General features: G+C 41.8%; 1 protein-coding gene across 1 annotated transcript in view; it reads left to right on the forward strand.

Annotated features, from left to right (window-relative positions):
* The first annotated feature begins 603 nt into the window (after positions 1 to 603).
* The window catches only part of TGFBR2 (transforming growth factor beta receptor 2), a 131,715-nt gene continuing 106,534 nt past the window's right edge, over positions 604 to 25,784 (forward strand). Inside the window, exon 1 of the mRNA XM_077491457.1 lies at positions 604 to 932. Within this exon, the coding sequence (XP_077347583.1) occupies positions 845 to 932 (88 nt within the window). The 5' untranslated portion in view covers positions 604 to 844. The remainder of the gene's footprint in view (positions 933 to 25,784) is intronic.

Consider the following 25,784-nt stretch of genomic DNA (forward strand, 5'->3'; position numbering starts at 1 on the left):
GATTATAGGGGGAGAGGGGACACATAGAGGGGGACTCTCTGGATTATAGGGGGAGAGGGGACACATAGAGGGTGACTCTCTGGATTATAGGGGGAGAGGGGACACATAGAGGATGACTCTCTGGATTATAGGAGGAGAGGGGACACATACAGGGGGACTCTCTGGATTATTAGGGGGAGAGGGGACACATACAGGGGGACTCTCTGGATTATTAGGGGGAGAGGGGACACATAAAGGGTGACTCTGTGGATTATAGGGGGAGAGGGGACATAAACATTGTGACAACAATAAAACCTATTTATATGATATATAGAGAATAGCCACCCACTAACAGCACACACTTCCACCCATGCCCTAATCCTTAAAGTGAGCATTCCTGAGTAAACCTACTATCCTGTGTAATGTCAGCACCGCCAAGTATAAGAGCAGAGGACTGAGGCTGAGGTAACGCATAGTAGTAAATATGTAATACACAATCCTCTATGCCAGTCATAGCAGAGCAGTGTAAATGCTACGAGTAAAGTACAATGGCAGAGCTTGTAATGTGAAGCTGAGGGGGCCGGCTCATGTCATATGACTGACACAACTGGGTGAGGTTTTTAAGAAGAAGAAAAAAAAAGAAGTAGAGAGGCCCAGCAGCACAGCTGTTTGTGAAGTTGAAGATTTCCTGTTTCCTCAGGACTCGGCCAGTGAGTGAGTCACAGAGGTGGAAGGCAGCAAACGGTGCCCATAGGAATGCAGGGAGGAGTGCGGACTGGGAGGACAGGGGGAGCTCGGCCGGGACTGGGACTGCAAACTTACTGGAGGAACTCTTAATACTGGCCAAGGACTTATCTCTTCTACCATGGGAGGATACACCGGGCTCCTCTCCGCCGCCACCGCCGCTATACTCTGCATGCTGACATCCGCCGCCGCTATTACCGACACCATGGGTGAGTTCTTGTAGTCTTATCATGGATGGGTGGGGAGGAGTAGTAGTCCTGTCATAGGTGTGTGTGAGGGGCTCTAAGGTGACACTGAGTGGACACCAAGGTGGACGAGGACACTTCTCTGTTTCCTCACATGTTGCCTCCATTGAAATACTGGCTGGACTATTATTAAGAAGAACTCTGTGCTGTTATCATAATGTTTACATAGTTATTTATTTGTCTTTTATTTGTTTGTCTGGACTTTGTCTTTCCTTTCATTATAAGAATGATACATTCTAAGTCTTTATATGTCTGACAGGAAGAAAAAAAAAAAAAAAAAAAAAAAAATATATATATATATATATATTATCTGCATATATAGATATATTATTATTATTATTATTATTATTATTATTCACAATTTATATAGTGCCAACAGTTTACACAGTGCTTCACAATGTAGATGGGGGACAGCACAATTATAATTATAATTATATATATATATATATATATATATATATATTTTTTTTTTTTTATTGGAAAGCACAATTATAATTATATATATATATATATACACACAAATATAAAAAAAATATGTATTTCTATCTATTTACTCGTGGTAAATGCACACTACACTTTTAACGACATCCCAAACAGTTTGCTGCGCAAAGCTCAACACTGAAAGCGGTCCCGGAACTTCTTTTATAATAATAATAATAAGCGTTTGTTGCTTGTTGGGGAAGCCCCTTTAAATAAATTGGTTGCCCTGTGCTGTCGCGTTGAAAAACACAGCTAAAAGTTTTTAAAAAAATCCAGGGCAAATGCAACATGGCACGGTTTGTTTACAGTTGCAGCTTTCTCTGAAGAGTGATCCACATTCAGATCCCTCTTTATCCCCCCCCCCGACTTTCCATGCGATTTGACAGGTCCAAATTGCATGACAAGTTGCACCCTATTGTTGGCAATGGAAATGCCCAAATTGGTGCGACTTTGACTTTACGGTGTGGCACTGATTTAAAAAAAAAAAAAAAAAAAAAAGGTTCCTGCGCTCTATTTTTTTTGCGACTTCAGGTGCAACTTGCATAGACTTCTGTGTATCAGCAAGGTCGCACACAAAGTCGCACTGATCTTCATCTTTGATAATGTGGCACGATTTTAAAGTCGGGCTCAGTGTGAAGCGGGCCTTAGAGAGGATGTGACAGGTGGTGAGGAGGCACTGTATTGCCTGCTATATTTCTCGCCGCTAAAGCTGGTCATACATTACACCATATTCTTGTACAATTTTCTTTAGATTTACCTTCAGCCGTGTAGTGCAAGGGCCTGTCTGATTGCATACAATTTCAAAGCCTTTGAGTTTGACCTCCATATTATAAGGATTTTGGTAAAGTGTCCACATTGGGGGGGGGGGTTTACCCCTCAATTTGTACCCATGACCTTTGATACCTAGGCCGGCCGTAAACAGAACCATACACGGGTTGCAGGAAACAAATTCAAAATTCTCGATTCCCCCATCAACACAGACAGTGCTGACAGGGGAATCCCTCCTTCCGGCCATTGTCCTCTCCCGGAGGGAGGGCAGAGGAAGCCGTCCTCACCGGGAGAACACAGTGATTATTGCTAGTCGCTATAACAGCACATTTGATACATTTAGCATGCCCATACACAGTTTAAGGCTGCATTCACACCTGAGCGTAGTGTTTTCAAGCAGAAAATCGCGCGATTTCGCTGCGTTTTTTGCAGCGTTTTTTACTGCGATTCGCAGCGTTTTATACCGCGATTTGCCGCGATTTTGTGCAGGGCCAAATGTCACCAATGTTAAAAGAAGAAAAATGCCCAAATCTGCTCAATTCGAGCGACAAAAAAGGGTCCGGAACTTGTTTGAGCTTCAGGCCATCGGCTTCAGGCGACATGGAGTGGAGATGTGAACCATCTCCATTGAGAATAATACATTTTTTCCCCTCCAGCGTTTTGTAGCTTCAGGCTTCAAGCTACAAAACGCTCAGGTGTGAATGGGGTCTGAATCCCAACCAGCTCAGCAGGAACCGGCCGAGATTCAAACCGTGTGTGGTCTGCCTAAAACAGGAAGTGAAGGGATATCCAAAATATTTAGAGCTGCCCCCAGAACAAAGGGGAAATCTTCCAATGGGGACACCTGTTTCAGGGACATGTATCAACTTCCTGTTGCATCTCTGGGCCACAATATGTAGGGAAATTTCTTGCAATGGTACACAAGCAACAAAATAAAGCCTGGCAGGGTTTTAAACCTCCCCTACCCTATCCAAAACTAAATACAATTGTCTTTTTTAACATGTTTTTACTTAGTTTTTCCAACGCCGCATAAAAAAAAAAAAATAATCAAATGTAACGGACAAAACCAAAAAAGTTTATGTGGCAAAAAAGCCCAAAATGAGCACTCTAGTGGTCTGAAAAACATGGCTGTTAGTTTGACACCCCGCTCTATGAGGGGCAAATGATTTAAACTCTAATGACAGCCAGGCCTCACAGAATACATGGAGACGGCTTTCCTGGCCCAATCTGTGGGTACAGAGTGTTTGCAGTCCCAGTTGCATGCTGGTCCTCCCACCACAAAACCTGGGCAAGTGTCTCTTGCCTAGTTGTCAGGCCAGCCCTGCTGTAGGCTAGGTTTACACCTGTGCTTTTCCCAGTGCGTTTTGCATTTTTTGGCACATGTTTTTTATGCATTTTTGATGCGTTATGGTTTTACATTTTTTAGTGTCTGTTGTCATGCAGGAGAAACCAGCGGAAACGAATCCGAAACGCAAGCACTGCATTTTTTATGCGTTTCTACTGCATTTACATTGAAGCCTATGGAATCCAAAATGCAAAATGCAGGCAAAAAAGTCCCTTAGGCCTGGTTCACACCTATGCAGTTTGATTTTTATCTGTTTCTACACTGCGTTTTGCGGTTTTGCACACATGTTTTTGATGCAGTTTTCAAGTGTTTTCTTAGGCATATATATATATATATATATATATATATATATATATATATATATATATATATATATATATATATATATATTATATATATATAATTTTATTTTTTTAAAGGGGAGATGTTTTTGTTGTTATGGCAAATTAGAAAAAAGCAAAACTCATCAAAATACACTACATGCGTTTCCGTGGGATGTCCATTGAAGTTTAAAAATGCACCGTGTTGCAGGTCCCCAACCTTTTCCAAAAATACAGCAGCTGAAAAACGCATCGCTGTGAACATGTCCCAGGAAACCATGTTAAATGGATTGTAGTGCATTTCTGCAAAGCACAAAATGTACTTAAAAACGCATAGGCCTTATTCACATCTATGCAGGTTGTGGTTGATGCTTTTTCCCAGGTGCGTTTTTAATTTTTTCACACTTGTTTTTGTCTTCTGTCTTGTGGGAGAAACTCACAAAAGCAAAACAGAAACGCATCAGAACATACGATTTTTTATGTGTTTTTTATGGGTTTACGCTGCGTTTCTATTGAAGTCTGTGGAATTAAAATACACAACCTGCTGCAGGAAAAAAGTCCCAAACCCTTTACAAAAAACGCACTGGTGGAAAAGGCACAAATGTGAACGTGACCCATAGGAAATCCTGTTAAATGGACTGTAGTGTTTTTCTGCAACACAAAGTATTCACTTAAAAATGCATAGGTGAGAACCTAGCCAAGTATACTAGCCAAAAGTTTACTTTTTATTTATTAATAACTGTACCATACTTATTACTGGAAGCTTGATTTTAGTGCCATTTTATTTATAAGAACAAATTGCGGAATACAATTTGCACTTTTGATGAGTTGTAAACTACTTTAGTGGTTGTCATAATGTTAATGAAGATTCGATTTGTTTTCCTCATGCTGATTGTGGCGAAGGGCTCATTCACACCGTCTCCTATGAGCTGCATAGATCCTCACAGGTTCAGTCTTGGGGTACATTTTGTGTTTTTTACGTGTTCTGTTTATAGCACAATGTTGTGGTGAGATGTGGTTCACTGCATACTAATACAGACCTGTAGGTAGCACACTTCATTGCACCGCATGTTGCAACGTGTTGTGATGCACAGCTATTTTAAGTGTAATATAAGGTTAAAGAAAAGAAAAAAGTGAACATCGCCTTGCACCGCCCCACAAACACCAGCCCACAGGATAGCAGCATGGCCATCTATCATACTAGCTAAATCATGTCACAGGAGTCTCCCCTCCTTTACAGTTTTTTGTTTCAATGAGAAAAAATGTGACAACTGTAGTGCAAGTGGCCAGAGGTGTCATTCCTAAACCTTTGTCTGGCCCCCAGCAGTGTGCATGCGGATGTGTAAGAATGATCAGCCTCAGCGCGGGGTGGGGAAGTGGGGGCGGGGAGCATACTTTGTCATCTTCACCTTGGATGCCTGAGGACTTTGTAAAACCATGTAAAAGTGTGGTTGTGCTCAGGTCTGCATGATGCTGAGTGGGTGTGGGAGTGTGTGTAGATCACAAATGTTCCTGCACCTGCATGCAGCTGTACAAAAACACTCGGCTTTAACTCTCAATGACACCCCACTCTCTAAAAAACGCTGTTGTTTGTCCCACATGGGAATTCATGGTACTGAAGCACCATACGGCTTGTGTGTGGCCCCATTGTAAAAAAGGTGTAAGGACCCTTTTCTTGCAGGAAGAGCAGTGGTCAGTAATGGCAGCCTCCATATTCTTCTTAGTACAGGTTTCATACATATAAACTCTCAAGCGTATGTGCACATACACTAATGTGCATATAACACACATGCATGTGCACACACACACTTTTATGTACACACATATATACGGACATACTGTACACACACATATAAACACACTTGTACCTACACATGTACACACACACATATGCACTCACTCTTGTATGTACACACATATAAAAAGACACATATTTATGCACAAACACATAAACACACTTGTACCTACGCACTTGTATGCACATACACATATACTCAGACACATACGGACGTGCAGAGATACACACATGCAAAACTTGTACCCACACACACATGTCACGTAAGTACATACACACACACACACACACACACTTGTACCTACACATGTACACACACACACACACTTGTATGTACACACATATACATACATAGACACATACGTACATACACACACATAAACACACTTGTACCTACACATGTACACATACACACTTGTATGCACACACATACACGGACATACATATAAACACACTTGTACCTATGCACACACATATACACAGACACATACGTACATACACACACATATAAACACACTTGTACCTACACAAGTACACACATACACACACACATAGGTACACACACTTATGTGTCTGTGTATATGCGTGTACATACAAGTATGTGTGTGTGTGTATGTACGTATGTGTCTGTGTATAGTTGTGCACATACACGTGTGTTTATATATATGTGTGTGTGTGTGTGTGTGCCCGTGTATATGTGTGTGCATACAGGTGTGTGTGTGTGTACATGCGTAGATACAAGTGTGTTTATGTGTGTGTGTGTGTGTATGTACGTATGTATATGTGTGTGTACATACAAGTGTGTGTGTGTGTGTGTACATGTGTAGGTACTAGTGTGTCTGTGTGTACATATGTGTCTGTGTGTATACTTTTTTTTGCATGTGTGTATGTCTGCATGTCCATATGTTTCTGTGTATATGTACATACAGGTGTGTATGTGTGTATTTGTACTTATGTAGGTACAAGTGTGTTTATGTGTGTGTACATACATGTATATACACACACACATAAACATACTTTGTACCTACATAAGTACACACACACACACACACACACACACACTTGTATGTACATATACTCAGACACATACGGACATGCAGACATACACACATGCAAAAAAACTTGTACCCACACACACACATAGGTACACACACACTTGTATGTACACACACATATATACACACACAGACAAGTACGTACATACACACATGTACACACACACACACTTGTATGCACACACATATACATATATAGACACATATGTACATACACACAAATATAAACACACTTGTACCTACACACACACATACTTGTATGTACACACATATACACAGACACATATGTACATAAACACACTTGTACCTACACACGTACACACACACACACATAGGTACACACATATACATGGACATATACGCAAATGTACACACACACACACCCTTATATGTACACACATATACACAGACGCATACATACATACATACAGAGTTACAAACACCTACATATACACTTGTATGTACACACATAAACATGGGCACATGCATAAATACACACACATATAAACACACACGTTTGTACGTACACATATGCAAGCACCCACACATACATGTACATACGTAAGTACACATAGGTGTACACACACACACTGATGTTATTGACCTCTGTCTTTAGTGATTGGGTTCTTTGTAGGGTCTAATGGTGTGTCTCAGTCTTTCTGATAAGCGGAAGGGCCTTTGTTTCAGGAAAGGAAGGAAGTAAGAATTTGTTTATCTGATTGATACAGCTTAGTGTGGGATTAGCTCAATGATTCTGTCTGAATGCCATTTCCATGGCCTTTACTGCTCTTTAGTTTTAGTCTCACAAAGTCAGCTCACATTTACAGAGTGGGGTAAGATTCCTCCACTCCTGAGTGTAAATCATGCCACAGATATTTGTCTACACACAGTTCCCAGTGCACATCTGGAGTCTGTGAATTGGAATCCACCGGGAGGCTGCTCTGTTTTTTAGACATTGGATGAAGACTGAAGTACTTGTAGGTGAGGTAATCCAAGGTCTTTTCTTTGCCATGTGGCTATAATTATGTGCTCATAGATATTTTGGATAATATTTACTATGGGATGAAAATGAGGCATGTGTTACACAGTTTGTATCCTTACACTTGATGGTGCATGTGAATAGTCATACCAGTAAGAGTCTGTTCACACCGTCATGTTGGAAAACGCACATCAGGCATTTTTAATCCACTGTGTTAAAATGAAATGCAACCCAAGATGCTTTTTACGTGCATTTTGTGTGCGTTTTGCATGTGTTGTCCTTATTTATTTCCCTCATTTTATGAGAAATGTGGACATACTCTATGACTTGAAAAACACCCTAATAAACATATAATCCATTTCCAATGTGCTGCTACTGACTATAATGTGTATAGTCAGTGTAAAACCATTGCCATTGACTAAAACGTTACCACAAAGACACAACAAAAAATGAAGCGCATTCCCCTGTAACACAGTGCAGAGATGAAAGAGCTCCATGAGTTATAACAGTAACTTGTTTTTATGTGCGTTTAGAATGCTGTGATCATGGGTTGTAGTACATGTAAGCCACAATGGCATGAAGCAGCAAATGCTATTCCTGCCACTGGCATAGTGAGCATTTTATCTCCAGTGTGGATTTCTCTGGTGGACATGATTATACATTTTCTTCATTTGGACTTTTTCTAGTGGGGGACAAAATATCTTCTATCCATACTAGTAAATCCAACCACCGTGGTCGGGGTTATGATAGCCAAAGGATTTATCACCAACCTACAGACAGCACTAGCTTTAAAGCACAAGTTCATTATTGTTAAACCCGCCAGTTCTCCCTATGCCCCTCAGTACAGTAAACTTTTCCACCCAACCCTGGTTAGTAAACCTTTCACAACTCTTTCTGACTGCTATTTGCCTGTGCAGGGCAAAAACAGGTTCCTTAGAACTCTGGCCCCTGCAGGGGTATCTATCTTTTTTATCTATCTATCTATCTATCTATCTATCTATCTATCTATCTATCTATCTATCTATCTATCTATCTATCTATCTATCTATCCATCTATCTATCCATCTATCTATCTTTTTTCTTCACTGTGCTTCTTTTTTTTCTGCTTGCCCAGGGAAGCAAAGTGACGTAGCCTATGCTCCTGAGTATGGGGGATAATTTGACACATTCCACTTCTTCCCAACTGTGCTGGTGCTTGGTGATCCACTACAGAGGCAGGCAGCAATATAATGTTGTGGTCTGGAGAAATTCCTCAGCCCTGGGTAAGCTCCCAAGTCACGATGAGTGGAGTGCAGGAAAATATGAGCTATGTTTGAGACTGGAATTAAAACATTTATTTTTATTTATTATAGAAACTTGTATAGCACCATCAATTTACGCAACACTTCTACACACACACACACACAAACACACGCACACACACATATATATATATATATATATATATATATATATATATAGTACATTCACATCAGTCCCTGCCCTCAAGGAGCTTACAATATAAGGTCCTAACTCACATTCATACATACACATACTAGGGCCCAATTTAGACAGGAACCAATTAACCTACCAGAATGTTTTAGGATGTTGGAGGAAACCAGAGTACCCAGAGGAAACCTATTGTCCTGTGTTGTACAGGTTTACTTTAATCTTAGGGCTCATGTGCACAGATTCAATTATATTTCATCTGTCAATGTTGGCTCTTGCTGACAGAAGCTGACAGAAAGGTCTAACACATAAATGTGTGTAATGGCATGTAAAGTATTTGCATATATGCACGTTTATGCGCATACTGGGGTTGATTTACTAAAGGCAAATAAGCTGTGCACTTTGCAAAGTGCAGTTGTGCTGTTCCAGAGCTTAGTAAATGAGCAAAAGTCTCTGACTTTCATCATCCAATTATGTGCAAGCTAATATTCTGTTTTCCTAATTTCCTTTGCATGTGATTGGGTATTCTTTTTAAAGTAAAGCTTCCGTCATTATACAAAGATCTGGAGCAACTGCACTTGCAGAGTGCACAGTTTATTTGTCTTAAGACCCCTTTCACACTGGGTCATTTTGCAGGAGCTATTGCTCTAAAAATAGCGCCTGAATACCGACCTGAAACAGCCGCTGCTGTCCCTCCAATGTGAAAGTCCCGAGGGCTTTCACACTGGAGCGGTGCGCTAGCAGGACGGTAAAAAAAGTCCTGCTAGCAGCATCTTTGGAGCGGTGTATACACCCCTCTTTCACTGCTCCTGCCCATTGAAATCAATAGGCCAGTGCGGCTATACTGCCGGCAAAGTGCCTCTTTGCGGTAGTTTTTAACCCTTTCTCGGCCACTAGTAGGGGGTAAAACCGCCCCGCTAGCGGCCAAACACAAGCCTTTGGTTCATGTGGACTTTGGAAAGTTGCCAAACTTATATTTCTCAAGCACCAAACACCAACGACTGTAAATAGATCTGTACTTCTTGCTGCTGGCATTGTGAACCCGGAACGCATGACTGGTCGTCACTTTATGGACCACATTCCACCTACGGAAAATAAGTCAGCACCCACAAGGATGTGTGTGGTTTGCTGCTCTAAGCGTGGTGACACTTCAGAAAAGAAACCAGGTTCTACTGCCCTGACAGTGACGTCAGACTTTGTGCAACTTTCCATACCTGGGAATGTTTACTGAAGCAATATGACTACTAATATTTCACCCTTGTTTGGCCAAAAAAATTTCAGTGTTTTTGATTATATTATTTACTAAAATTTATTGAATAAAAAATATTATTATTGTGTTTCAAACTTTATCATACCCGAGATGTCTACTAGACTCTGGTTTGGACAGATTTAAGTGAGTTATTCCTAAGAATTACAGGACTACAATATAAAATGCCAAATTTCCACGCAAAATAATGGTACCGCTTTCAGCACCTAAAATCTGAAATAATCGTACCGCCAGGGAGGTTAAGGACTGCCCCTCATACCTATACTGCAGAAGGGTGGCCCTTAAGTGAAAAATGATGTACCTGTATATGATATCATTCCTGGGCTCTGGGGCACGCGCCTGCTGCCGGAGCCCGCTCCTGTTGTAATTGGACATAGCAGGAGCCAATCAACGGGTCGCCCGAGATCATTCACAGGAGAGGCAGAACAGCAGTCTGCCTATGTGAACAAGGCAGATCGTCATTCTGTGAGGGGTGAAAATTGAGATTTTATGTTTCTGCTAAGCAGAAGCACAGATCTTTGTTTTCCTCCAGTCACAGCATTTCCTCCACAGTTAGAAGGCACTCCCTAGGAGCACGCTTAACCCTTTGATCGCCCCTGATGTTAACCCCTTCCCCACCAGTGTGACAGTGCATTTTTTTTAGCACTGATCACTGTATTGGTGTCACTGTGCCCCAAAAATTGTCACTTGATTTACTAAAGGAAAAATAGACTGTGCGCTTTGCAAATTGCAGCTGTCCTCTGCAAGAGCAGTTGCTCTAGAGCTTAGTAAATGAGCAGAAACGATGCTGACTTCCACCATCCAATCATGTGCAAGCAAAAATGCATTTTTCATTGGCCTTGCATGTGTTTGGGTATTCTTTGCAAAGGGAATCATTATCTGAATTGCTAAGCTCTGGAGCAACCGTCCTCGCAGAGTGCAACTGTACTTTGCATAGTGCACAGCCTATTTGCCTTTAGTAAATCAACCCCATAGTGTCAGATTTGGTCGCCATAATGTCCAGCTAAAAATTGCTGATCGCCACCATTGCTAGTAAAAACAAACAAACAAAAAAAAGTCCATAAATCTATCCCATAGTTTGTAGATGCTGTAAATTTTGTGCAAACCAATCAATGTAATCAATATATGCTTATTGGTATTTTTTTACCATAAACATGTAGCAGAATACATATTGGCCTAAATTGATGGAGCAATTTGATCTTTTACGTTTCTTTACTGGATGTGTTTTACTGGATGTGTTTTATAGCAGAAAGTAAAAAATATTGTTTTCTTTCAAAATTGTCAATCTTTTTTTGTTTATAGCGCAAAAAAAACACCACAGAGGTGATCAAATACTACCAAAAGAAAGCCCTATTTGTGGGAAAAAAGGACGCCAATTTTATTTGGGTACAGTGTCACATGACCACACAATTGTCAGTTAACCACTTGAGATCCGCGCTATTGCCAAATGACGGCATTAGCGCGGACCTACATTTCCAGGACTACGTCTATTGACGTCGTCCTGGTTACGAGCGGCCTGCGCGCCCCCTGAGGGGCGCGCGCGGCGCGCTCTGTGATCGGCGAGTCCATGAGACTCGCCTGATCACCGATCCGTGTAAGGGGTCGATCCCGACCCCTTATCACGTGATCAGCTGTCAGCCAATGACAGCTGATCATGTGACAGAACGGAGCCGGTAATCGGCTATTATTCCTCCTCGCGCTGACAGCGCGAGGAGAGAAAAAAAAAGCCGATCACCGGCGGCCGTGATCGGGACATCAGTCCCGATCACGGCCAGCAATACAGCTGACCACCTGCCCCCTGCCAGTGCCCACCTGCCCACCGCAGTGCCATCCTGAATGAAAGTAAGTGCCCCCCATCAGTGCCACCCAGCAGTGCCCATAGTGCCCCCAGCGCCACCCACAGTGCCACCCACAATGCCACCCACAGTGCCATCCAGCAGTGCCACCAACAGTGCCACCCACAGTGCCCACAATCTGCCGCAAAGGTGCTGCACCCCAGTGCCGCCCATCAGTGCCCAGCAGTGCCGCCCATCAGTGCCCAGCAGTGCCGCCCATCAGTGCCCAGCAGTGCCACCTATCAGAGCCACCTATCAGTGCCACCTATCAGTGCCCATCAGTCCCATCTATCAGTGGTACCTATCAGTGCCCATCCGTGCCACTTATCCGTGCCACCCATCCATGCCATCTTATCTGTGCCCATCTTTGCCCATCAGTGCCGCCTTATCTGTGCCGATCGGTGCCGCCTTATCTGTGCCTATTAGTGCCGCCTTAACTATGCCTATCAGTGCCCACCAGTGCAGCCTATCAGTGCCCACCAATGCAGCCTATCAGTGCCCACCAATGCAGCCCATCAGTGCCCACCAATGCAGCCCATCAGTGCCCACCAATGCAGCCATCAGTGCCGCCTAATCAGCGCACTTCAATGAAGGAGAAAAATGACCCGTTTGCAAAATTGTATAACAAACTATTAAAACATGATTTTTTATTTTTATTTTTTTGCATCTTTTTTTGTTTGTTTAGCAAAAAATAAAACTCCGAGCTGTAACTAAATACCACCAAAAGAAAGCTCTATTTGTGGGAAAAAAATGATAAAAATTTCATTTGGGTACAGTGTTGTATGCCCGCGCAATTGTCATTCAAAGTGCATCAGCGCTGAAAGCTGAAAATTGGTCTGGGACTGAGGGGGGTTTAAGTGCCCAGTAAGCAAGTGGTTAAATCAACGCAGTGGAGTATCGCAAAAAATGGCCTGGTCAGGAAGGGGGTAAAACCTGACTTCATCCATTTGATCTGTAAATAATAAACAGAATGACTGATGAGAAGGTGCAATGGGGGGGATTTACTAAAACTGGTTTACTCAAAACCTGGTGCAGCTGTGTATGGTAGCCAATCAGCTTCTAACTTCAGCTTGTTCAATTAAGCTTTGACAATAAAAACTGGAAGCTGATTGGTTTCTATGCAGCATTGCACCAGATTTTGCACTCTCCAGCTTTAGTAAATAAATCCCAATGCTTCTTTTCATCTGTCTCTTTCAGCGCTGAGCGACGTCGGCTCCTTTTTTTAGTTTTTTTGACAGCTGTGAGCAGATTCTAAATGAATCATGGAAATGCTGGATTTAAAGTGGTTGTATGCTCAATTTTTTAACTTTTACCTACAGGAAAGCCTATAATAAGGCTTACCTGTAGGTAAAAAAAATATCTCCTAAACCTGTACGGTTTAGGAGATATTCCCCTCGGTATGCGCCGCTGACTGCAGCGGCGCATGCGCACAAGGGGGTTCTCGCCGTGAAAATCCGGCAGCGGCCGACCGGCCGGACTGAAATCTCCCGCGCGCATGCGCAGGAGTGACGATATTCCGAAAATAGCCGAGGATGAACAGTGCCTGCGCCTTGAGTCCAGGTTCTATCCCCACCATCCAAGTGGACATAGAGTTGGAATATAAAAGCCGAGCGCAGCGAGGCCGAGCCCGAAGCGTGGCGAGCGAAGCGTGGCAAGCGGCCCTCTAATTTTCCCAACCCTATGTCCGCTTGCATGGTGGAGCTACCACGTTCACTCACGGTGCAGGCGCTGTTCATTTTTGGAGATTTTCCGAAGCTTCGTCTTCTCCGTACTGCGCATGCACAGTACGGGGCGGGCACTATATGATGGCAGGACACTATCTGCCAGAACTCCAGCCATACACGGGTCAAATTTAAAAATAATTTTCTTACGAAAATCTTATCTTAGAATTTTCGTTCATATTTCGCACCATTAGTGGGGTGCAGCAACAGCCGATTTTCGTTGAATTTGAGTACTCGGATATGTTGGAAATTTTTAAAGAAACGAACAATTTTTTAATCAATAATGGGAGAATTGTGTGAGAAAGGTAATTGAAAAATAAATGTACAGTAAATATTTCCTAAACGTTCAGTGTTTTGGAGATATTTAATATAGTAGCAGCCAGTGATGTCACTGGCGCATGTGCACTGTGCTCTCAATGGACAGCGTGCCATCCATTGAAAAAGTCGTGCCATCATCACGGCTCGGCCGGTGATGTATCAGATAGTGTCCCCCATCACATAGTGCCCCCCCTGTACTGCGCTTGCGCAGTACGGAGGACAAGGAGAAGCCGAACATCTCCGAACATAAACGGCGCCTGCGCAGTGAGTCCAGGTTCAAGCCCCACCATCCAAGTGGACGAAGCGTGGCGAGCGGCCTTGTTACTATGAGCAACCGTATGTCCACTTGGATGGTGTGGCTTCAACCTGGACAGGCACCGTTCTTCTTCAGAGACTTTCGGAGTCTCCTTGTCCTCCGTACCTGCGCCTCCACAGTACGGGCCGGACACTAGTTGATAGGCGGACACTTTTTGGCAGAACATCGATGAAACTGCCCACAAACCCGGAAAGAAGGCCAGGTATAAATAGAAACCCTGTCAGCGGCGAGGGCTCCATTCTAGGGTAAGTATTTTTATAATGTGCTAGTATGCAATGCATACCAACACATTATGCTATTATTTTACAGAGGACATTTTTTTGCAGTTTGCTACCACTTTATGTGGGCCATAGAGAGATCTCAATTCTGTCACTTTAGCAAGGACCAGCTGAATTTCGATCAATGTGTGGTTCTCGTCATCAATCATCTGATTGACTTCTGTCAAAGGGACCTGCTGAAAAATGTTTATTGATCAGCGACTACAGCTGCTGATCAATACGATATAATGTGTTTGATTAACTAAAACTGGAGAATACAAAATTTTGTGCAGCTGTGCATGGTAGCCAATCAGCTTCTAACTTCACCTTGTTTAATTAAGCTTTGACAAAATAAATAAAAAACCCGAAAGCTGATTTCTATGGCAGAGCTGCACCAGATTTTACACTCTCCATCAACCCTAATGTCCCATCAGGGGGGATTCCTCCGACCACTTCTCTAATATAAAAAAAAAAGCAAGGAAATGTGAATGTGCACCATTTTATATATATATATATATATATATATATATATATATATATATATATATATATATATATATATATATACATATACACACACACACACATACATACATTTTATAATGGGTAATCTGTGTACCGTATATACTCGAGTATAAGCCGAGATTTTCAGCCTCTTTTTTGAGGCTGAAAGTGCCCCCCTCGGCTTATACTCGAGTCATCGCTGTCTGCCCGCTCGATCAGCGTGTCGAGCAGACAGACAGCGGCCATTCTATTCAAAAGCCGCGCCTCCGGCTCCGCCTTCGCCTGTGATAGGCGGAACACTGAATTTCCCAGCAGCCTGTGTTCCGCCTATCACGGACGTCGTATCATCCTCGTACTACGGACGAGGATGATACGACGTCTGTGATAGGCGGAACACAGGCTGCTGGGAAATTCAGTGTTCCGCCTATCACAGGCGAAGGCGGCGGCGCAGCTTTTGAACTTTACAATGGCCGCCGACGAAGAGGGCACGGGACGGCACGGCACGGGACGGGACGGGACGGGGGCAAGGCAAGGCACGACACGGGACGGATGCAAGGAGGCAAGGCACGGGACGGAGGCAAGGAGGCAAGGCACGGGACGGAGGCTCGGGACAAAGGTAGGCTGGACACACACACACACACACACACACACACACACACACACACACACACACACACACACACACACGGATGGAGACACACACAGGGATGGATGGATGGAGACACACACACACAGGGATGGATGGATGGATGGATGGATGGAGACACACACACACAGGGATGGATGGATGGATGGATGGAGACACACACACACAGGGATGGATGGATGGATGGACACACACACACACAGGGATGGATGGACGGACTCACAGGGATGGACGGACACACAGGGATGGACGGACACACAGGGATGGACGGACACACAGGGATGGACGGACACACACACAGGGATGGACAGGCATGTCTCACCCTCGGCTTATACACGAGTCAATAAGTTTGCCAGTTTTTTTGGGGGTAAATTGGGGGCCTCGGCTTATATTCGGGTCGGCCTATACTCGAGTATATACGGTATATGGCTTAATGTACGCTAAGTTTCATAGGTGTCAATGGTCTACAACTGTTAAAATAGCAAATATAGTTGTATTTTTGCAATAGGTAGTTTTGGCTCACACTGCACATTTAGGGCTCACTCACATCAATGCATTTTTTGGGGTATTTATGTGCTTTGCGGTATAACAGTCCATTCATACCTATGCTTGTGAATAGTAAATGGATTCCATTTAAAAGCACACTAACATGTAGCCCATAGATCTCAACCATACACGTAGGAAAGAATTGCATTTTTCTTCTCCTTGTACGTGATTGGATATTTTTGCAAAGTGAAGCGAACTACACATTGTAAAGTGCACAGTCTATTTGCCTTTAATAAATCAACCCCAGAGTCTTTACTGCAGTCTTAAAAAGCCCATAGTGGACAGCAGAAGTATATTACCTAGGAACTAAAATATTATTTCTGTTCATTAATTAAATAAATGCAAAATGGGAAATTCCAAAAAGGAAGAGTAAAGTAAAATCATTGTAAAAGTGTTATAAATTATTGTGGGCCCTAATTTCCATCCACATTTACAAGATGACGAAAATCAACAACTATGTTATAAAACATGACAACTAATAGTTATAGGATGTAACTCCTGGCAGATCTCTGTCGATCGGTTTCGTAAGGCCACTTTGAACTGTTGTGGATTGTTTGTCTGTATTTGTCTGATTGCTAAAAAAAAAAAAAAAAAAAACAGACAAGACTTCAGTCTGACCAGAAGAAAAAATAAATGAGTGTCTGTTGGGGAAAAATCATTCTTCAGACGGTTTGCAACAGACTGGCAAATTAGTTTGATGCAGTAATAAAAAAAGGTCTCCAGTTAGAAATGAGGAAGAAGTCTTCTAGTAGTTTACATACACTTACTGGAAACTCAGAGAACGTCTGTTGGGGAATCAGCCATCCTCCGTATTTACTGTGCTACATGTACATTCAGAACAGACACTGATAGACTGGTGTGAATGGTATAGTTCAGTAAAAGACTTTGGATGTGACAGATAAGGCCTTATTCACATGGGCCTCCTGTGTTTGTTCTATTTAAATTCTGGAAAAATGTATCTGGGAAGTACAATGTTTGTTTCGGGTTAATATTCCAAATGTTTATGCATTTATCTATCAAGTGTTTACTTGCATAAACTCCCACTGAGCCTAGCTTCACATCTGTGCGGCTCTGCGGGCCGCATTTTGCAGAGGCACGGCGGTTTATTCATTTGAATGGGCTGTAACATTTCAGAAATCGCAGCCAGCATGGGAACAGCAAGTACAGTGCAGTTCTCAGTTCGGGTGTGATTAGCATTAATGGCACCCGCACACGGCTCCTGCGTTTTTCTGTGCAGGTGGTGGCAGCTGCAGAAACAGGTATGTTCTCACAGTGGTAATCACCCGCACAGATGTGAACCTAGCCTCAGGGTCAGTTCACACTGGGACGACTTGTCAGGGCGACTTAGCTGCCTGACAAGTCGCGTCTCGTTGTGTACAATGGAACCAAACTAAGAGTCTGAACACATGAGGAGAGTATGGTTTTCTTCCTCCGTTCTGCGGTGTACAAACCTCTCATCCTGCCCATCCCGAGCATTCCCAGGCCATTCTTAAAGGGACCTCACGCTGCTGTAAACAGGCAGGAAAATACATCCACCAGGACTTGAGGGACCACCATAGGAAACCCAAAAGAAAGACCACAAAGACCATAAAAATATATATATCCACGCTGTAACCTTACAGCAGTAAGCACCCTCTGCTGATCGACGTTTACAGACACCAAGTACTTTTGAATATTGGGCACTTATTTATAAATGCACTTTGCACTTTGAATATGTTTTACGTTGCTTTTGGATATTGAATTCATTTTATGAATTTAATTTATTATTGATCATTCATTTTAATGTGTATTCACTTAATGTATGCACTATTGACGCTTTGCAATTTTCACTCTATATAATCAGAAATTTTCCAGCACGCAGGCCTAAAAATTATTTTTTCTTTTTTTCTGGAATTTTCCTTTCTGGTCTATTTGCTAACCAGTTTTCACACTTCACTGGCTATGCATCAAAATGTCATTGTTTTGTTCAAGATTTTTTTCCACATTATTGTAGCTATTATTGACTGTTTGCATATTTAGCTCAGCGCACCACTATTCTTTTTTATAATTTGCTTTTGTGGGTTCAGACATTTCCCTTCAGTGTGTGCAGCTGTATATTAGCTAGGAACCTTCCTTTTGACGCAGGAATACCTCCCTTTTCTAAATATCTTCATCTTTGCTATTCTCTTCTGCTGCTCCATTTGGACAAGGCAATGTTTCATTTAAAGTGGTATTACAGTGTTTGTTACCCCAGCATTTTAAATTCCTAATATGTGCCTGCTGTACCATGTACTTGTATGACAAAGTGTCCTGTTCTCTTTGTATTGCTTCCTTTGTGTGAAATCTCTGGTTTTACTGCCAGTCCCTCTGCTTTCCTGTTAAAAACTGACCACGCTAAGCAGGAGAGTTCACCATGATGAGTTCTCTAGCTGTGCTGGGAACTCAGCCTGCTCTCCTCCAATGATCAGAACTGTCCTAACATGCCCCTCTGCACAGCCTTTCACTGGGAAGCTCAGTGTGCTGCTGCTTTTCCACCCCCAGCTCTTATGCAGCTGAGAACAGTGGGAATGTAATCATAAAAAAAGGAAAAAGGTATTTATAATATTTTTGTATACCTACACACACACGTTTTGCCTTTTATTTCAATTTTAAATGAAATGGGTTGTTTTACAAGGTGATCAATTTACAATCACGTTAAAACCCAAAACCAAAAATATGTTGCAGCTTGCCACATGTGGTGGCTTAATTCGTTTTCTTATTTTTCCCCTCTGTTTTCCCCTGGTGATCTGGCCAGTAGCACACCTCCTGTATTAGAGTCCCCCCACACTGGATAAAGCAGCAATAGAGATACCTTTGGACAGCAGCAAAGACTTTATAAGCAGTTACAACAACCATTATGTTCCTTTTGTAATAAAGATTTCCCATAAATATATAAAAACTGATCATTGTAAGACCCCCTGTCAGTAGTAGATGGTTTGTCTCGACTCTCCAATTGCTACATCTGCAGGACAGCTTGTTCTGTTGAAAAACAACAAAATTACTGGCAGGATCACCAGATGAAAATAATAGAAAGGAAGCCTAAAAAAGAAAATGAATGCAGCCACCACATCTAAGAATCAGAAAGCTGCAGTATAATAAATGGTTGCTTTTTGATTTATTACCACTTTAAAATGCATTTCCAATTTTGCAGCCAAAATGTGATAACACTATTTGAAAACGTTCCCATTCACCTAAAAAAATGTAAGAACTGCGGCCCGAGACAGAAAACGACAGACGTTTCCATACTGTATTGCAGCCTTGCACTTCACCTGAAGGCTGCGTATAAGTGTGAACAGGGCACTTAGAAAACAATTGTTTTCTGTGTGCCCTTGCAAGATCAGGGTGAAAAAGCCCTGACCGCAAACAGCAGATTATTTTTCAACATTTAAATTCAAAGGGTGCTTCCACATTGTTTTTTATAGAATATTCACAGTTACTCCACACATTTATCTTTTTTTTCATTTTGACAAGAGTGGGGAAATGTTAGATTCTCTGTTAGCTTTTATTGTTGCCTGTGCCAATGTTGGACAGGTTTTCCCTCTCTTTCTATTCCAGTAACACCTAGAATATCCTGTTTCTCCTCTGCTTAGTGAATTGTCTGTGTCTGATTTACTGTTACCAGTCGTTTTTAATTCCAGAAAAATCTACTGTATATGCAGAATATATTGAAGAGAAAGGAAGCCGTAAAATGAGATCACAGCAAAGCCCTGGGTGTAACAGGCATTGAGAGGAAATCTTGAAAGTTTTGGAAGGAATTCTACTTTAAAAAATTAGTGTTGCGAAACTTGTAAGTTGTTTTGGCTCCATGCACACTGAAGCTCATAAATGGCAGTTTTTGGGAGTTTAGGCATTTTTTTTAATAGACCATAACCCCCCCCCCCCCTCTATGATAAACGTTGATAAACGCTCAAAAACGTGGCTCACCAGCGTTTTTTTTTTAGTTTTTGATCCATTGAAAAAAACAAAACGCATAAAAACGCTACTAAACGGTATTGCAAAAATGTTAAAAAACTTTGAAAGATTCACTGCAAACCTACTGGTGTTTTTATAACATTATTTTAACGTCCAGTGTACATGGAGCCTTATACGTTCAGGGAACCGCTCCTGTCCTAGAATGTCTAGATCAGCATATTAGCATTTTCTTTTGTAAGCAGCAGGTTTTTTTCATAGGCCCTCATATTTAAAGTGTATTTCCACTTTTGCAACCAAATTAGGATAACACCTACTTTATGTTTGGTACATGTTCCCTATTCACATAGCATATCCTTAAAAAATATTTCTAAATTGCTGCTTACCTTTTTACTTACTTAACCTCCCTAGCGGTAATCCCGAGTCTGGCTCAGGCTGCAATTTCAGTATCACGAGTGGTAACCCCGAGCCAGACTCGGGATCACATCACTGGATACAGGAAGAGGTTACTTATCCTGTCCCCTGGATCCAGCAATGTCCTCCACGCTGTGTGAACGAGCTGTCCTCCGCTCGATTCACACAGTGCCTGAGTGCCGCCGAGTTCCTTTCCCTGCGACGTTACGACGCACGGGAGCGGAGATCGGCGCCAAATTCCAAAAAGTACAAATAAAAAAAACACATACAGTACAGTAATCTTACAGATTACAGTACTGTATAAAAAAATTACAGACCCCCTTTGTCCATAGTGGTCTGTCCAGTGCCCTGCATGCACTTTTATATTATAAATACTGTTTTTTTTTCTGCCTGGAATTTGGAGATTATCCATAGCAACCAAAAAGTGATTTTAGACCAACTAGAAAACAGCGATAATAAATTATAATCACTTGCAGAATTGAGCAATAGCGATTTGTGGGGAAATTCGTCATCAAACACTAAATCTAATGACAGCGAAAATTCTGCAAATTAGCAAATTTCAGTGTTTTTGGATTTGATTACATTATTGAATAATTTTTATTATTATTTATTATCATTATTTATTATATTATAAACTTTATCATACCCAGGATGTCTACTAGACTCTGGTTTGAACAGATTTAAGAGAGTTTTATTCCTAAGAATCGCAGGCCTACAATATAAAACGCCAAATTTCCATGCAAAATAATTGTACCGCTTTCAGCACCTAAAATCAGAAATAATCATACAGCCAGGGAGGTTAAAAGGCCTACATAGCTTTTCCCTTCTATGTAATGTTAAACCCTTTTCCGGCGTCTCCCAGCCCTTTAATCACTTGCTTACTGGGCACTTAAACCCCCCTCCTGTCCAGACCGATTTTCAGCTTTCAGTGCATATGCACTTTGAATGACAATTGCACAGTCATACAACACTGACTACCCAAATTAAATTTTTATCATTTTTTCAAATAGAGACCAGATTAAAATATATATATATATTTTTTTTTTTATATTCTGTTATACAATTTTGCAAAAACAGGTAATTTTTCTCCTTCAATGATGTACGCTGATGAGGCGGCACTGATGGGCACTGATAGGTGGCAGTGATGAGCACTGATGGGTGGCAATAATGGGCATTGATTGGCACTGGTTGGTTATACTGATAGGCAAGCACTACTAGGTAACATTGATTGGCACCACTGGTGGGCATCAATAGTTGGCACTCATGAGCATTGATAGGCGGCACTGGTGGCCACTGTGGGCACTGGCAAGGGATACTGGTGGCACATATTAGGCAGATGTGCCTCCTTCCTCTTTGGGACCGATGTCCCTTGCAGGTGTCCCATATGACGGCCTCCCGGAAATTTAGGTCCGTGCTGTGGCCGTCATTTGGCTATACTATAGCGTGGACGTCAAGAGGTTAAAGGATTTCAGATGCCAAAAAGCAGGGTGGGGTTTATGATCATGTGAACGCTGTGATTGGCTGTCATGGCTTTCGCATAACTGGTAAGCTCCCGGTTGCATGTTGCAAATTTGTTGCAACAATGGGGCCACACTGCACCAAGACCCACCTGCCAAGAGACCGCATATTTGCTTACTGTCGGCACCTAGGGATTAAAGAGGGGTCTGCAGAGCTATGTAATTAACCCCATCTGCATTGTCCAGGAAGATCTTGAAGATTTGAACACGTTTGATCCTTAAAAAAGGGTTACAGATCACAAGGCTTGGATGGTACCATGTTAAGGCACTGTCCCTCAGGTCGTCCCTCTAATTGCACTTTGAAAATGACCATATTATATTTTAAATTGCCTATAGAGTCCTATGTATAAACCTGCGCCAAAGAAACAATTAGAAAGGTAATATAATTTATTTTTATTTTTTTTCCAAACTTCTTTTATTGACAAGAGGAATACAAGAACACCAGAGATGTGGGTTACAGTCACAAAATCAGTCAAATCTTATCAAACAATATACGCATCAAGTATGACACTAACAACAATAAGGTTGCGTCAACATCAGTGGGTTACTACAGAAATTTTAACAAAGAAATAAGACAATCTTCTATAGGTAGATAAATAAAGAGTGAGACATCATGGGCTGATATGTGGTATGTTGTTTCCTTTGCTCCATCCCTAACACGGTGCACGGTGCGTGAACTGAAATGTTTATGTCTTTTGGGGAGGGGGGGGGGGGGTAGATCATACACTGAAATTGTTTGTGGGAGGGGATTTGGGAGGTTGAGAAGAATAGTATGTGTGATTTATAACTCAGACCAATGGGGATTAGTCAAAGGTCACATCTCCTTAAAGTGGTGATTAGCAAAGTGTGTGTTAAATAATCATTCAGCCTTTTCATCTTTAGTCATGGGTGAGAAAAAAGAATAAGTGGTGTTTTGTTCGTTACACTTGATTTTATGACAGACGAGTTGCAAGAAAAGTATATGCTGAGACACTCCATAGACTTAAAATAATAACAGGTTTAAACTAAAGAACACATAGGATAGAAGGAGAACAAAACAACAATTATTTAAGCCTTTCAATCAGATATTTTAAAGTGTTTATAAAGGTTATTTTTATTTTTTCTAAATAACAAACTTGTTATACTTACCTGATCTGTGCAAAGGTTTTGCACAGAGCGGCCCCGATCCTCCTTTTCTGGGGTCCCCCGTGGCACTCCTGGCTCCTCCTCTGCATCGAGTGCCCACACGGAGAGCCGCTTTTAATGGGGGCGCACGTGTGGGCACGCTCTTGAGTCCTGCTGCTGCGTCTATTGACACAGACAGCAGGACTCAGCCCCAGCCCCGGCTCCCGTGTCACTGGATTTGAAGATTTGGAGAAGGCAATAATCCTACCTCGTAGGACAGTTTTGCCTGCATCCCAGAACAGGTTGGATTCTGAACAGTGATGAGCATTGATCAGAGTGTAGTCCGTACATGTCTCATGCAGGGTTTTCTGAAGATCAGGGGTTTGAGCCAGGAATTGGGGGAAGTGACACATTTTTGTGGTGGGTGGAGGGCTGAAGTCGCATAGTGATATGGATACTGGGGCATGGTCGAATATGGCAATGTCATGTATGAGAGCCTCTGACTTTTTGTGAGTAGCGCAGAGTTGCATAGGAGATAACCTATTCTAGATAGAGTGGGGGGGGGGAGGGGGTTGAGTAAAACGCCATGGATCAGTAAGTTGGAATGCTGCTGCAAATTAATTAAGCAGGGTTGTGGTGGAATGAGACCTGGGTTGTGAGGTGGGATTACCCCCTGCATTTGTCTTCTTGTGTGTCCATTACTGTGTTAAATTTGCCTCCTATCAGGATGGGGTATTGTAGATAAGGGGCTAAGTGTGCGGTGACGGCCTGGACGAAAGATTTTGTGGGGGAATTGGGCACATAAATATTAGTGAGTATGAGGTCTTTGGTGGAGAGTCTGAGGTGTAAGGTCAAGAGGCGTACCTCCTCAACATGTTCAGATGACACAACTTCACAGGAAAGGTTTTTATGAACGAGAATCAGAACACCTGCTTTACCTTTACTGGAGGCCATGGGTTTGACCTGCCCATAATTTGCACATTCGCCAGAAGAGGGGAGGTGGGTCTCCTGAAGGAGTGCTTTGTCTGTTTTTAGCCATTTTAGGTGGCAAAGTATCACCATGCGTTTCTGAGGGGACCGAAGTCGTTTGATTATACAGTCTGGGTCATAGGTAAAAAGAAGGAAGGGGGAGGTGGGTATGAGCATTAGGCTAGATGAAGGGGCAAAGTAAGTGTACTGAAAAACAGTAGTGTAGAAGCAAAGAAGGTATAACCAATATATAATTCACAATTTATGGGAAGCCGAGGCTTTTTTTCCCCCACGTAGCAATCGCCATAGGACAGCGTTACCAGAGAGGGGGACTTGAGTACTATGCCAGTATGCATCCAGGTGCCGAATCGATGGAGTGATCAGGTATTGGTAGTTCACCTAACGATGCAGGTCAGTGTAAATGGATATCATGTAGCACGTCTCCGGAAGGCTGTCGTTAGGATAGTAAAAACAACTAATTTTAATTAACCAAAACAGTAAAATGATAGAATAACTTGAACATTCATACAATTGTTTTGTGCAAAAACATTCTGGAAGGCCAGAACGGTGAGAGAGGACTTGTGCTTTGGGGATCCCGGATTATTTCAGTAGCATATTCTTTTTTGTGGGTCCATGCAAGGACTGCCTTGCTCCCTGGGGCCTTTAGGGTATCGTAGAGCTGCACGATTCTGGCCAAAATGAGAATCACAATTTTTTTGCTTAGAATAAAAAGATCACGATTCTCTTGCGATTCTTGCGATGTAAAATCTTTCACATTATACAAAAAAAAATGGGCTAACTTTTCTGGTTATTTTTTTTTTTTATTGTATTTGAAAGACCGCTGCGCAAATACAATGTGACATAAAACATTACTACAACCACCATTTTATTCTTTAGGGTGTCTACTATATATATATATATATATATATATATATATATATATATATATATATATATATATATATATATATATATATATATATATATATATATATATGTGTATATATATATGTATATATATATATATATATATATATATATATAAAAATAATGTTTGGGGTTTCTAAGTAATTTTCTAGCAAAAATTTTTTTTTTTAACTTGAAACTAACAAATGTCAGAAAAAGGTTTAGTGTTTAAGTGGTTAAACTTTTTTCACTTATACTCAAAGTCTATTCCATTGACAAATTGTTACAATTTTTATACTTAAGTTCAACTGATAAAGAACGTTTTGATTGTTGGCAGACTGCCCATTTTTTCTCTTCCTTTCTTTTGATGGCTGTGGCTTCAGAAGAGCAGAGAGAATT

The sequence above is a fragment of the Lithobates pipiens genome, unplaced genomic scaffold (assembly GCF_037356315.1).
Source record: "Lithobates pipiens isolate NorthernLeopardFrog02 unplaced genomic scaffold, aLitPip1_a1.2 Scaffold_19, whole genome shotgun sequence".
NCBI classification, from domain to species: Eukaryota; Metazoa; Chordata; class Amphibia; order Anura; family Ranidae; genus Lithobates; species Lithobates pipiens.